General features: G+C 41.4%; 1 protein-coding gene across 1 annotated transcript in view; it reads right to left on the bottom strand.

The window, feature by feature from the left end:
- The window catches only part of LOC130580903 (slit homolog 3 protein-like), a 397748-nt gene that overhangs the window by 64449 nt on the left and 317515 nt on the right, over positions 1-15784 (bottom strand). The window contains exon 12 of the mRNA XM_057378685.1: positions 6930-7001. Within this exon, the coding sequence (XP_057234668.1) occupies positions 6930-7001 (72 nt within the window). The remainder of the gene's footprint in view (positions 1-6929; positions 7002-15784) is intronic.

The raw sequence follows: 15784 nt of genomic DNA, 5'->3' as shown, positions 1-15784 counted from the left end.
CCCATGAACTGGCTGGCACATCCCACATGCCAGACTCCACTGGGGAAAAGGAGAACTCACCAGAAAAAAGAGATGCAAGAGGCAGAGGAGACTTGTAGGGAAGAAGAAAACTGGTARCAGTTCTGCCCTGGGAATAGCAGAACACAAATTGAACAGACATGACCTTTACAGAATATYGATAGTGGAAGGCTTCACCTACATTCAGAGGCACTGTAAGGCAGCAAAGAAAGAATTCACAGCAGAAAGCTTTCCTTAGGATACACAACAGCTGCTGCAAGAAGTAAAAAAAAAAATAAAAAAATAAAAAAATATATATAAATAGCATGTATTTTTCAGAATTTCTCCTGAAATTTATAGAGGATCAAGTGTCATCCTTGATTTAACAGAATTTAAGAGAACAGCTGAAGTGTCAATACAGCAATATCTACTCAAGTGCTTGGTCATCCCCACAGCCAGAGACAAGCAACATCTAATGACAGAACTGTGTGTGCCCCTGCTTAGTTATTGGCAAAATAATTATATTAGGTTTCAAGAACATTTTAAGATGGCCTGGCCTGTCAGGGAGCATTTTGATTGCCTCTCACTGTGTCGAGATATTTAAACATCTACTAAAATTTACATTTCTAACATGATGACTGACCACTGAAGAGTCTGTCAGTGCTTCAGCTGATAATAACCAGCATGAAATCATCATCATGCTTGCTTAACCAGCTTCAAGTGTTTCTCCATGTTCAGGAAACTGGATGATGGTGATGACAAATTTATTCACAGTAAATTAAAATGGAAAAGTTGCAAGCTGATAATGAGTCAAGGAGGAAGTACAGAGCACAGTCTGACAGTCCTGTTTTGGTGGGATTTTACACAGAGATCTCAGAAATTCCTTTTCTGATCCAAAAAATCTGCAATTCCAGTCGAGCACAATCCACAAAACAATCCTAGGGTACTTCTGCTGTTACCTGGAGATTTATAAATATGTGTTGTCACAGCACCCAGACTTCTGCTATTTAAAATTCAATACTGTCTCACTTGTGCCTGCAGATAAGATCACAGCTGATTCCAGACAACCCCCTGATRATTCAGATGCACAACTGAATGAACRCATTTTCACTGCWTTCAGGGCTATGAGATTTAGGTTTGTGTGCAATTACAGCGAGGAGGGTTTGTGTCAAGAGGGTCCRGCTTGGAGCACTGGCGTCAGAGGGGCTGATGGATGACACACTGACGCAGGAATGAGCAGTTGTTTGGGGAAGCTGCATGCAGCCAGGCTACACAAGTGACACAGGAAAGGCAGATGCTGCTGCAGTCTTTCATTAGTGCTTGACTGTAATTGTATTTCTGAGTCTGGCAGATGCTGCTCCCTCACTTAAACAGTGGCTATTGAGTTTAGTAACATTATCACAATAGCAGCCTAAATGCAGAAATCTGAAGGAAAAAAGCTTGAGGCAAATGGGTGGAAAGCAATTCTAAAGCTATTAAACAGCTCTGTGCAGAGAGCATTCTGCCCTGGACTACAAGGATGAGGGCTGCACAGTCTCTATGCTGTAGCCAGAAATATTTWGAATAATCAAGAGAAAAGCTTGTATGTAATTTTGCTAAGAATTTAGATTCACAGAACCCAGAAATGACACAGGTGGCAAAGGATCTCCAGTCATCTGGTCTGAACCCCACTCACAGCATGACCCATTCATGCACAGTTAATGCAGATCACCAGACCACAGGATAATTCAGAATTGCAGGAAGCTCCAGCGGTTTCTTGCCCTGTTAGGCTGCCAAAACAGGATGAGCTACAAGGTCAGACTGGGTTGCTTAGAGCTTTATTCAGYCTTTAAAAATCTAGAAGGACAGAGGATACACAGCTTTCTGGGCAGCCTATTCCATTTACCTGACATCATCTGGATAATGTTTTCCTCTTACATTTAGCCAGAAAGTCTCTTTTTTAATGCCTGTTGTCCATTTCTCCATGAGGAAAATTGAGATGTCTACAGAACAAGAAGATTTTATACATCACTTAAAGCCCAGATCACTGTGGGGAAGAGAAGAGATTGCTGTGCTATTAAGGACTTGTAAATGGAAAACTGAACTTCCTTTATTCTGACATTTATGTACTGTTTACATAGCTGGTTAATRTATTTATGTATACAGCAGTGCAATGTATACAACACCAAATGTTGGAACTGATGTACATTCTGTTGYTTTTAAATACTCTGCACCAGTTTGTACATCACAGCATTTTCTTTGAGATTCCATCAAGCCCYGAAAGAACACAATAAATAATGGGTAGACCCCGTTTTAAGCTCTTCACTGCTGGGATTCAATCTGGAGTTTCAAACCAACACAAGCACGTCATACTTGGCAGATTTGCCATGGAGATACTTTCCAAGCAACCTCACCAGAAAAGAGCTGGGGGTACCAAGTATCTGCTTTACTCATCCCAGGAAAAGCAGCATAAAGAGCTTGTAAAAAAAAAATAAGAATCACTCAACCCAAAATTTGACTGGTTGAATTTTGAGAAGACTGATGATAGCCGTTTCTGAAAGTACACACATGACTTTCACTTCATATAAGTCTATTTTAAGGTCAGCTGAAGTTGTAAATATTATATCTAGTTCYAGTTTTAACCCAGGTTAGATGAGTGATAATTTGTCACCACCTTTGACATCACTTTATCTGTCAATATGTCAGACTCCAGGCACCAATAAGATTATTGGTCTTTTCCAACTACAGCATTCAGTTTTCCCTAATGACCAGATATTAGGTGAAGGAAGAGAAGGCTGTAAGCTTTTGGCTTCATTTTTTGAGAGAGSAACACAACGAGCCTCTGATTTTAATATTTATGCACCCCAGGAGTAGATCTACGTTTAGCAACATCAAAACAGAGTCCACTGTGGGGATTTCTTCTTGCTCAGTTAAACATGGGGATCACAAGCAGAAGATTTAGGATCAACACGCCTGAGCACTTGTACAATTTGTAACTATGCAAAGTAAATTTCTTCAAGGAAAAGGATTTATTGTAAACTGATACTTGCCAGACATCTGAAAAATGAGGCTTCATCCCTCATATTTTTGTGCTATAGAGCTCTTTAAACAGCAGAGATTTTATGCAGGAACAGAGGAACAGAGCCCTGCAAGCGTTCGGCGTACAGMGCAATAAAAAGGCTCCCAGAATGTTTGTTTGAATGTGGTGGCAGAGGGCAGGGTGTGAGTTAGACATGCCAAATGGCTCACAGACTCGGTGCCACTGCTGGGTTTGTGTGTCCCAGGGCTGACAGGGGACAGGGCTGCACAGTGTCACCCTGCATGGTGACCACAGCACTTTGGCCAGCTCGAGGGCTCTGAACGAGCCTGTCCATGCTCCAGGGGAACTGAGGCACAGCTGAGCAGGACATGGCAATGAGCTCCAGCTTCTACACAGCCCAGGTCAGCTGGAGGCTCCTGGACAGGAGTTCAAGCTGTGCACAGCTAATGGGCACTTGGGAACTCCCAACTTAAGCTGATCCCTTTGCCATTCTTTCAGCATTCAAATGCAAGAAACACAATGTTAATTAATCAAACACCATTTCACAGCATGAATGCACTGCTCTGCCACTGAAATGAAATTTTCTGTTCACTGTATTAAAAAAACCCAAACAAYTGAAAATCAGGTTCCAGTTATCCCTTTCTGAAAAACAACATAGCTCTCCCAAACCCAAATCGGCCCAAAGCTCTCAGAAGACACTTGCTGAAAAGAAGAATGCATGAGGGCAGGGTACAAGGGGCTACTGAGATTTCTGTCATCCTCTCCCCTGGCAAATTCCAACAGGATAAGGAAAACTACGTGGTCCAAGAAAAGCTTCTGGTCCACAGAACAGATGTGTAGCTGGACTTGATTTTTTGCTGCTCTGCTGGTTACCATKGCATATTTAGGAGACACATAAGACTTGTGAAATCAGCAATTTAACAAAAATCCAAGTGCAATTATTTCTGTGGGTGATGTTAACTACTTAWGGTAGTTAATTATAATGAAAACTTCAGAAACAACATTTTGAATTAGACTCATAGGGTTTAAAAAAAGCCCCACAAAACCACACCCTAATCCCTCAACAAAAAAAAAAAACCCAAAACCTTTGGTTATTATTTAACCATGCCTAGTTACTTCCTTGCCAAATATAATATAATCCTGGTTCACCACCTCTGTCTTAAAGGGCAGAAATAAGGAATGCTGATGCCAGCCAGGTGGTCTAAAACTTGTTCTGAATTCATTTCCCCTACACCAAAATCCAACAGGGCAGCTGAAGACGTGGCCATGCCTGAGCTGAGAAGCCTTTACCCAGCTCTTAGGCCCTWACACAGAACAATTCAGCCAGAATTCCAGCTGGAATAATCCTGGCTTTTATTTACACAGAAGAATACACAGTRTATTTACACAGAAGAATAATTACATGTCTGAGAAACTCTGTTGAGTTCTATCCAAAACTATTAACAACAATATTATCTGTCCTGCAATTTCACAGTAATTGGTTTTTTTTTTCCCATTTAAATAGTATCTTTTCTTTCTAAATAATAGTTTTTCCTTCTAAATTATACAGGACCCACAAGGCCTCCCTTTTCCTCATGGTGTCCTGKTTTATCAGAAAGGCAGTACATTTTCAAAACTGCTCCTGCTCCAGCTCAGGAAATCAGACAGGCCACCAGGACACCTTAATCAGAGGCTTCTTATCAGTGTGTCTCCAGACTAATAAGCAGAAATCCAATCTAGTGCCCACTGAACACTAAATTAGATCTAATCACAGGGCACTCTTCCAATTGTTCAGCAGCAGGTCTAAGACCAACGAATGCCATTTATTTTTTTTTTTAGTAGCCATTAAAATACTACAAGCAATCCCAGAACAGCTGCTTCAAAGCCACAATCCCAAAAGCTGCAGATGTTTGTTTGCATTTCCAGCACGATCATCCAGTGCTCTCCTTGCCAAAAGAGACTTCACACACAAACATGCTAAAGAAAACCCTGGAACTCTCCTGGGCCACAGAATTTTGGGAATCCCAAAACAGGGCAATTTACTTGGAGATTTCCAGCTTGAGAATGTTTAAATACTTGAAGAACAACCTTCCAGTGGTTCTCTGGCACACTGATTTTGCCTCCTTAACAATGAGGCATCACTTGGGGTAATTCTGACTGAAAATAAAGGTATCTTGTCTTAAATAGGCATTTTACTGAGGGCCTCCAGGACTGTACTATAAAGGAGTTGAAAATTGCTTAATGCCTTATGCAAAAGTTTTAGACCAATATTTTTACAGGACACTGTGATCCATGTGTTGAATGATTTTTCCATTAGATTTTTTTTTTCCAGCTGGGAAAGGTTCCATCTGTAAAGTGTCCCGGATTAGACAGAACAACTTTAGAAGAGTACCACCTCAAAGTTGTAATGGTAAAATATTTATATCGGGAGGACTGTAAAGTCAGAGTTTTAAAAATACAGGGTTTTTTTTCTCAGAGGTCAAAGTGGGACGAGGCCCAGCTCCTCTGCACTTCCATGATTATTGTCCTCACACCTGGCAAACCATCCCCAAAATTCCTCTTACTGCACAGGCTGCCATGGGAATGCTTAAGTACCAGAAAATTTGTGAGATTTGGGGCAAGAGAGAAAAGGAGCTGCCAGAAAAAGGTGCACAGGGTGAAGATAAAATAATGAGCAGTGTGCAGGGGATGAGCAGCTCCCCACTGCCACAGCTCAGGGACTGCCACAGCCAAACCAAAGGGGCTCCTGCTTGTCCTGCTCTGGAACAGGGGCTCATGTTTGCAGTTAAGGGCTRTGGATAAATCACACATCTGAGCATTCCTTCACTGTGCACAGAGTCATTTCAGCTTCATTTTACTCATTTGGGTTGATCATGAACGCTGTTTAAATCTATGTTTATTTTGGGATGGSACAGAAGGGCAGCAGAGGCTGCAATCACTGAGTGACACATCCAATKGCAATGAGAATCTTTGGGATAGTCATTGCTGACTACAACAGCATTGTCAGAAAGCTTTCCAGTAACGTGCCTAAAAGCTACTTCATGTTCTATATTAAATGTGATTTACTGTTTGGGGTGGAGTGCTGTGTGTGACATAAACCAGAATTGACTCATGGATGATCTACCACTTTYATTTTCTGAGTGCACCAGCCATGATGGCAATCAGAGCATCAGGAATACACATTAAACTCATTTCCTTGCTGCTCCCTCTACTGACTGGCTGATGATTCCCTCCCTTTAAGGAAGGTTCCCAATGTGATCATGGAGAGCAGAGTGACTGAAATTTGCAATTTCACATTTGGCTTTGAAACTTTTTTCTGCTCCATTTATACACACTGAAATATATATATATATATATATACATGTACACACACATACATCTTACCCTGATCACAACTGCAAGTTCAATCACACATGGCATAAAATACTTTAATAACAATATATTGTGACAACATTTCTCTTGCAAGAGCCCCATCTGACATAACAGGAAGGCAGAACTGAGCACGAGTTGCAGCAATCAGACCTCTCACGTCGCCCTTTCACTCGCCCCAGCAGGTTCCTGCAGCACAGGAGCCCTCAAGGATCCAGACATTCAACCACGAGTGCTAAATGTGTAAAAACAATCAGATGGCATCCCCACCCACGCATCAGCCGGTGACCAAATTTCCTTTCTTGGACCGAGTCTCTCATTTCYTCCCCACACTTAAATCCTCTGTGTCTTTTATCCATTATACACACTGTGCTATAAAACTGTTGACACCTTCCTTTTTTATTTTTTTCAGCCCTTGCCTCCCTCTTGCCTGACACAGAAACAACAGACTAGCACATCCCAGGGAGTTTTCAGTGGAAAAGGAGGTTCTATTAATGTCAGAAGCTGAAAGAACAGTAAATCTAGCTAGTCAGTAAAATAAAGAAGACGAAGGGATCATACTCACAGCAGCTGCAGAGASACAAGATCATCAAAAAGGCCCTGGGGAATCTCCGTGATCTTGTTTCCATAGAGCACTCTGAAAGATTCAGGAAGACAAAATAAATCTTAAATAACAGCCCAGTTTAGTGTCCTCCCACATCTCTGCATTATCATCTTTATTGATCATGGTGCACCATGCCCAGGATCTGTGGGCATTTCATTTAACCACTGATCTCATTTTCTTTTCAGAGAGCACATGGCATTAAATGAGTTGTTATGATTCAGGCTTCGTCTGGTGTTGGAAAGCATTTTTAATGTAGAAACTGGACATCATCCAAAAACTGTATCTCAAATATTTTTTCGTTCTCTTAAGGGATTTTTTTTTCCTATCCTTTTTAGAAATATTTTAGCCACTGAAAGGCACATTGTCTGATGCAAAAACCTAGAATTCTGCTCAGTAATACTGAATTTAAGAGCCAGAGAGCACAAACAGGTTGTAGATAAAATTTCAWATAACTGAGTCTCTTAAGATACAGTAATTGGCATGAAATGTGACACAKGCATCATCGGATAAAATATTATGGCTTCACCAACTGCTGTTACCATTTCAATGAACTAATATAAAGAAATTTATCCTGCACTGGAAATAGACATATATTTCAGGAACTCAAAAATAATTTACGTATAGCTTAGTTATAAAAATCAGTAAACAAAAATAACAAATTTTGTTTTGATAACAAAAATAAGAGTCACTGTGTATATTTAATGAACCACAAATATATGACCTGATGTCCATGATTCAGTTTTAACATTACAAATATTTCATTTTTTAATGGAAAAATGCACATATATCATCATTAGAAATGCACTATGGGGGAAGAGAGACAGAACCAACATTATGTGAGATGTGTTAGCCAGTGATCAGAGCAAAATCRTGTGTGACAGGAACACCAGAAATCCAATCATGGCTGAAGTATTTACTCATGTCACTTCTGCAGGCTGGCACCATTTGTCAGCYCAGAAAGTGAGGGAGGAGCTCACGKGAGCCCTGCTAAAAGGGAAGATGATGTGGCTGCTGCTGACAATATTTTGCTTTACCTAAACACTTTTAACGGGGAACACCACTATTGATGTCTTTTCTATGCTCTGCATAGGACATGGCAAACGGTTCCAGCGCAGCTCATGGCCAAACCTTGCTGTCTGTGCATCACTGAAGTGGTTGATTCTCTCCCTTTTCAGTGTGGAACACTGGGCTGGCAATCACTCAAACTCCACGGGAGGCTCTGATGTTGGCTCAAATCCTGGCTCACCCTGCCTTGCAATGGTTGAACATTAGGAAGAGTTGAACACACTGAAAAATAAACTTTTAGGGTGATGGCCCATCTCCAATGCCCCCTGGCCTTCCCAGAGCATCACCCCTGCAGCTGACTCTCCATCATTCAGGGCAATCTGTCATCCCTGTGGGAACGCTCTCACATCAGCTCATTTCTGAGCCTAAACAAAGTAACACCATTAAACACCAAAACCTAAACTGAAACCTAATTTTTCACTACTCTTGCAGCTTAGCAGGAATGGAAGTGCTACCCAAGAAACCAGAGGTCATCCAGCATTCTGTTTTCTCTAAATAAATAGTTTAAAGAAATAATCTCCCTCTATCTATGCAGAGTCAGGAGGGTGSCTTTTAATGTGATGCTCCATTTAAGTGTTTTTTGTGACTAATGAATGCTTCTATTTTTTTCTGACTGTTTCCTAACTTCAGCTTCAGAAGACACACACAATTTCTATTTCAACAAAATTCAATGCAACACACGTAGATTTTTATACTCTACAGAAAGCTAGACAGAAATGGTGGCTGAGCTTGGAAAGGTTTAATGGGGCCATTTAGAACATGCAAGTCCCTGGATTTCACTGGGCTCCAAACCAGCATGTGAAAGGCTGACTCACAGATTTCCTTCTCAACAAAAATATGTGCACCTGCATCAGGAGGCAAAAGCAAAATCTTTGCAAATAAAATATTTGTAAAAGGTTGAAAGATTAATACCCACAGAACCCAGTATAGTTCCTTTACACCTTCCAGTTTTTCTGGAAAACCTTTCTTTAGCAAGTGTGTCATCTGTACACTGAGTTTAGATTACAAACTCTGGGATGTCAGAGAAATATCTGCCATAACTCTGTGAAGGAGCAGAATCATCACTGCTGATCAATAATGCATAGTACTATAGCAAAGAAGAAGAATTGAGAAGCTGAGTTTTTACAAAATGCCCATGGAAAGTAAAAAATCCCCACCCCAGCCTAAGGGTTATTCTGGCTGAAGAGGTAAAACACTCAGGTAAAGTAAAACCTTAAAGAARTATCAACACTTGAACCCTATGGTACTACTGAATGCAAATATCAAAATAAGACTCTCMGAGAAATATTTTTCATTTATTTATAAATTGAGAGTCAGAAGGTCATAGAGCAGTGTGCTACTGGATTTTAAACCCCAGATGTGTTTACACATCATCTTTCTTATTTTGAGCAAAACAAAACAGATCGAAGCAGCTTACAAAACAAAACAAAGCTCCAATTTTTAGAAGCCGTGAAAAGGAAAACAAGCATTTTCCAAACTAATCGGGTTTGTGTGCATGTGGCACATTAGCATTCAAACAGATTAGCAGCTAAACAAAAGTCGGTATGAGAGCTCAGGCACTCGTCTCTAATTCATATTCATGTAGAGCCCCACTCAGAGCCCCTGCCATGCCAGGGCTGCTGGAGGGGCACAGAGGAGGGGAGGGGAGGGGAGGGATGCTCTGCACTGCAGCTCAGCTCTGCAGCTCCCCTTCGCCTTTTCCTGCAGGAAACAGCACAGGAAAGAAGCTTTGCTCTTAGTTTGGGGTTTCTGTGCCAGCCAGGAGAGCACACTCACACCAAGGAGCCATCTCTTGGTGCAGCAGGGTTGGGCTCTGCTGTCCTGGGCAGAGCTCTGGAGCCAGGCTGGGCTCTGCTCTCCTCCTGCCACACTGACATCACCCCAGCCTGCAGCCAGGGCTCACACAACAGCAGCTCTGGCTAAAAAGAAACCACACAAAAACACCTGACCAAAAAACCTAAATAAAACAACAGCAACAACAAAAAACAAAAGCAAAACAAAACAAAACAAAAAAAAACCCAAATAAACCCCAAAAAACCCATAAAAAAGAAAAAAAACCCCAAACCAACAAAAAACCAAAACAAAACCAAAAACCCAGAAAAAACAAAAAAACCCCACCGAAACAAAAAACCTACACACACAAAACAAAAAACCAAAAATCCTCAAACAAAAAAGAACCAAAAAAAAGAACCAAAAAACTCCCCCAAAACAAACAAACAAAAAAAACAAAACCAAAACCAAACAATACCACAACAAAAAAACCCCAAAAGAATCAAAACAAAGAAAACCCCTATCAAAAAAAATCAAAAAAAGCAACCGAACCAAAAAAAAGCCAAAACTAAAAAAAAACCTGCCAAAAAAACCAACCAAACAAGAAAAAAACCCCCAAAATACAAAAAACCCAACCAAAACAAAAAACTAAACAAACTACAAAAAAACAAAAAAAACCCAAAACCAGACTTTAAAAAACCATATAGCAGGAAACACAACCAATTCAATTCAACAATTCCATTTCAGTCTCCAGTGCTTTTACCAGCAGAGTAATTTTAGGAGATTTGCCCTTTGGCATTACAAGTTCTAAAAATGGTGTTCACTTCCTTCCCTCACACACGCAGGTGTCCTGGCCAACGTGCAGGCTTGGCACAGGAACASAACCCTTCTCCTATCCCAGAGCACCTGAAATTTTAGACCCAAAATATTTTTTTAATTAAAAGTAACACTAACAAAKTTAACATGTAATAAAAATAAAATTAGCCCAGTAACTGCTGCCAATAGACAGTGAATCAGTGAATTAGAACATTTATTAGAAGACAATAAAAATTACTAAGATTTTTAGTGTKTGCTCCTGATTTTTCATTTGCTTCTCATCTTTAGGAAAGGAAGTCAGCCACGGGTCTGACAAATACCACAGCACATAAAGCACAGAGCCCTGGCAGCATTGTGAGCATTGGAGATCCCTGAGAGAAGCACCCTAAAGAGTTATTATGGATCTGTAACAAGAATTTATACAAATATAAACCAGTCACAAATGAGGTGTTATGTTTCCTCAGCCTGATTCTGGCATCGTATTTTAATAGTCCCCCAACAATGTACCTATCCCAGGACACATTAGAGATTAAATTTCCAATTAAATAATTAATTGTTACTACCAGATTTCAAGTTTTGCCATTTAATCCAACTGATACTCTAAAATAAAGATTAAACAGCGAAAATAGTCCCTGCATGGACTGATTTGCAGGGTTGGGACACACCACACAGGGAAAGCACAGGAAGCACAAGTGGGTATTCCTGGGTGAGAATATAATCAAACATGGAACAAACTTTCAGCAGCAGGGTCTTAAAACATAAAATTGACACCGATTCTTCACAGTCTCTATCCATTTTGACCATTTTAAAATGAGGGAATTTGCAATGGCTGTACCAACACATGGCCTTCCAGATGCACTGCAGTTTGACACCACCTTCCAAGGGTGTGAAACAATAATTGCTGCGTTGTCTTTATTTTATGTCTCTGTTCCTCAGCCCACCTTTCCTGCAAACACAGTTGCAATTTCGCTGCTTCATTAAGTCAGATCACAGAATACAGAGATTTTTCCCTTGAAGGTGACACGGAGTTTTTTGAGGTATGAAAGCCTTGCACAGAATCCCTTCCTTTAGACCATATGGTTTCCAGCTAAGTGTTCCTTTATTTTGGCTGGGCTGAAACATTCTTASTGAAGTGTCAAATTGTGACTTTATGCAATGTCTTTTTCAGTCCTYAGAATGCTTTTAACTTTCTTTCAGACTGTGAAAACATTTCTTGCTAGGAAGAATTATATTTCCCAAGCTATGTACAATGGCACAGGCTCAATACAAATTCAGGTTTTCAGAAGAGGAAGAATTGATAGGGATAAAAAGTGCAATAAATTTCTAATATCTAAAAGAAACTTGGACATGTAATTTTTTTCCCCTGCACTATTTCATATTTCTTCGGAACAAGCTGAGCTAAATAAATCACAGTGAAACTATCCAAAGCAATTTGTTACCTTAAAATAAGTTTGTCAGTTATTGCAGCAGACAGTGTTTTATTGCAGATTTCAAATCACTGTGAATGACACCCCATACATCATCACCCAGGAGATGATGGTCTAAATGGGACTGCTGTGTCAAAACCTAAGCTGTCTCCTGTCTTTGTGCCCAGGCTGATCCAAGCTTTTAAAGTGCTCACGAGCTTAATTCAATATATGAACAAAACCAAAGGAATTCTCCCTCTGCAGTGGTCTAAAACTCATCCATGCAGTTTAACACCCTGAAGGTTTAGACTGTTTTGTTATAGCTCATAAAATGTCCCCAGACAGTCTGGATATGGCCGTCCAAACCTACACTTGTGGGACATTTATTGACCCCAAGAACATTTATCTTTGATACTATTAACAATAACCAAATGCTGATACAATCCTCTCACTGATACCAGACAGATTTTGGGTTGATTAAATGAAAAAGTAATTTACTTGAGAAAGTGCGTGCAGCAATCTTGAAACATGAAACTATTCCTAACTCGGCCCCCATTCTCTGGGCTGTTTTTAACCACTCCAGCTCCTGCARAGGAACAGCAAACCATGGAACAAAACACCAGGTACTGCAAACAGACTGTTTCTCAYATTTCTTCTTCAAATTCAGATAATACATTCTTTTGCAAGCAACCCATTTTGCCACAGTGCTCAATGCAGGGGTATTATTTGCTCTCACGTTTGTCTGAAAGAAGCATTGCATGGCAAGACTAATTCTTCCAGCACAACAAGAAGAAAAGGAAAAGCAAGAAAACTTTTGGAAGAAGAAAAAGAATGTTCTTAAAGCACAATGATYCCAGTTCCTTATTCTGTAACAACCAAGAAAAAGAAGTTATGTGCATCCTCAAATTGTAGAAATTCTTTGTTCCAAAGAGTCATATGAATAGGGAGCAAAATCCCATTGAAAAATGGGCATAAAGAAAACAACAATTTCTTTTCCCTGCATGTGGGGAATGGAGAAATCTTGTGTACCCTACAGGAAAACACTTGCCTTTCTTTTGCTAAATGCAGAGAAAACCCAAGGCAGAAATGGCTGCTTTGAAGTRTAAACATTTTGTGACCTGTTTGACTCCCACAGGTGAATTTCTTGTTAGAGAAAATATATAGATTTACAATCAAAACTTAGACCTGTTAGCACACCGATCACTTAGCGCTTTTAAAAGATTTAAGTTTTGTACATTTTAGGGGAAACAGTTTCTTTTACAAACATTCCCATGTTTTGCAAACTGCCCTACCCCATTTTTTATACCATCCCTACACAAGTACAACAAGCAGAGTACTCTGAGCAGCRTTTCTGCCTGGAAACACCAACCCAAGTTCACTTGAGAAGAAAGCAGAGCAGAACCCACTAAATATAGGCCTGCATTAGCAGCCAGACTAACAATGTTGGCTGCCTTCCAGAGGAGCACTCTGGCTCTCCAGACCCATAGGGAGCTCTGCGACTGCATGCAAGCACAGAGCACAAAACAGGAATAAAGAGAAGGAAAAAAAATAGCAAGGATTTCAAGCAGTACAGCAGCACTTCATTCTTAGTGAAACCAGGTTGCTTACTTTCATTTGTGCATTCATACTTTCCCCTCCTTTCTCTGGTTTGAGCTGAGCTAGCTGGAAAAGCCAGCTGCCCTGTGCAGAGATGGAACCTCGGTGGTGTCTGACTAAAATGCACAATCACACCTGGCTGAGGGGTGGAACAGTAAAAGGGCAGTGCTCCTGCAGGGCATGCAGCTGACTGAAATCACTGGAGTCTTGGGCACCAAAAGGATTGCGCTGCTCCTCAGAGGGCAAACACTGGTGAGCAGCTCTCATGTCACTGGCACTCCAGGTCCCTTCCCTCTGGCAGGGTCACTACAGGGCTGGCACTGCCAGGAGCCCTCTCCTCGTGCACTGCAAGGGCTGGCACTGCCAGGAGTCCTCTCCTCGTGCACTGGTAGGGCTGGCACTGCCAGGAGCCCTCTCCTTGTGCACTGGTTTTTCTGTGCCTGACCAAGCTGGGCTGGTGGCTGTGGCCAAGTTCAGGCAGAAAAAGATCCTTTACTCTGAAGGGAAGAAACCTGAGTAAGTTTTCTGCAGAGAAACCCAGATTCTGCTGGCCAGCAGACMATATTGCTGCATGAAGATATTGAGGGCTCAGAAAGTGAAAGAACCACAGGGAGGAACCTGCCAGGTCTGGGTGACAGCCATGGGACAGGAGGGAACTAAGCATGGCTTCTCAGCCACAGGGAAAACATTTGTGAGACCTCCCTGCAATGAACAGCAGGGGCAAAACCTTTCAAATGGAAGTAAAAGCACAGTGGACAAATGACCCCAGAGGAGGAGGCTGGCAATTTCAAAACTGGAGTTGATACTGTCCTAGAAACAAGGCTGCCAAGCAGGGGAGGAACAGTATGTGGTGGAGGGAAACTGAGGCAAACATGGAACAAAGGAAGGACTCAGAGGCAGCTCCCTTGCTACAGCCTTGGCTGTGCTGCATCTCCCCTGCCTCCCTGCCCTGCTGGAACTGACTGCCATTATCTCAGGCACTATTTCACCCACTTGGATATGACCTTATTCAAATGTCATTTACTCCAAAGATCGCTGTGGATGACTGGGCAGAGCACACAGAGCCAGGTCACTTGCTTCTGTGTGCAAGTGAGAACACCAGAAACTCCTGCCCAGTTCATGTTCTCATTTCCTCCCTGTCCACTCTGATGTGCTCCATCCCACACTCCCAAGGCCACCTGGGGCTATCTGAATGAACTGTGGCCAAAGCTGAGGAAGTTGTGCCTTGGCAAGTGAAGCCCAGTGGAAGTGCCTGGCGTGTCCAGCTCGCTCCTGGCCAGGAGAGCTGCCAGGAGCAGGAGGAACTGCAGCACTGCAGCACCAGCAGCAGGYTCACAGCAAGCCAGAGCTGGAGCACTCAGTAAATGTCACTCTCTGGCTGAATCGTTTCCAGGCAGCAGGGAGGGATTTGACCATTTCCACAGCATGTTGAGTAACACCGCCTGAACTGCTCAACAAACAGCAGCAACACTTAATAGATATTTCKGGCATTCTCCCAGCTGGAATCAGGGCACAAAAAAGGGCCAACCCTACTGCATTCTGGCTCAGAGGTTTGCTGCAACATGTAAGTTTAATACTTCATAACCCTCTGAATAGTCTTCTACTCCAGAAATTATTCAGCTCCTCAGAAATAGCCAGTGTTCAGAGAATAAAATTATGGCAGCTTRTAGAAATAAACTACAGACTTTTAAAACCAAGTTGTGTTATATGAATGTTAATGAGATCATTGTTTCAACACTGTCTTTAAAATTAACCATTCTAGGTGTGCTTCCCTCTCCTCTCAGCATGGAGCTTTCTAAAATTCTTCTAATTCATCCTCAATATGCAGCTTCTGACCTTGTAGTGCTCTTTTTACACATTAAAAACTCCGCTGTTTTAACAGAGCTATGGGTACCTTGGCTGAAATACAGCTGCATGCAAATTCAGCTTGGTGCTAAATCAGTTTTCTGTGTTCTATAAAGAGAAACAAATGGCTGTCAAGAGAACCTACCTCCCTTTTATCTTGTGTATGAAATCATATCTTAGTCCCCTTCCAGCTTAATAAACTAGTAATTACAGCTAAGAAACATAAACATTTTCTTACTGTAAGGTTCTTCTCTAACTAGTTTGAAGAAAAAGAAACAAAAAACGAAACCCACCACCACCACCACTAAACAACAACAA

The sequence above is a fragment of the Malurus melanocephalus genome, unplaced genomic scaffold, assembly GCF_030028575.1.
Source record: "Malurus melanocephalus ecotype Western Australia unplaced genomic scaffold, MMel_1.1 scaffold_370, whole genome shotgun sequence".
Classification (NCBI taxonomy): Eukaryota; Metazoa; Chordata; class Aves; order Passeriformes; family Maluridae; genus Malurus; species Malurus melanocephalus.
Note: the sequence above shows the minus strand (reverse complement) of the source record. Positions and strands in the feature narration are given on the sequence as shown.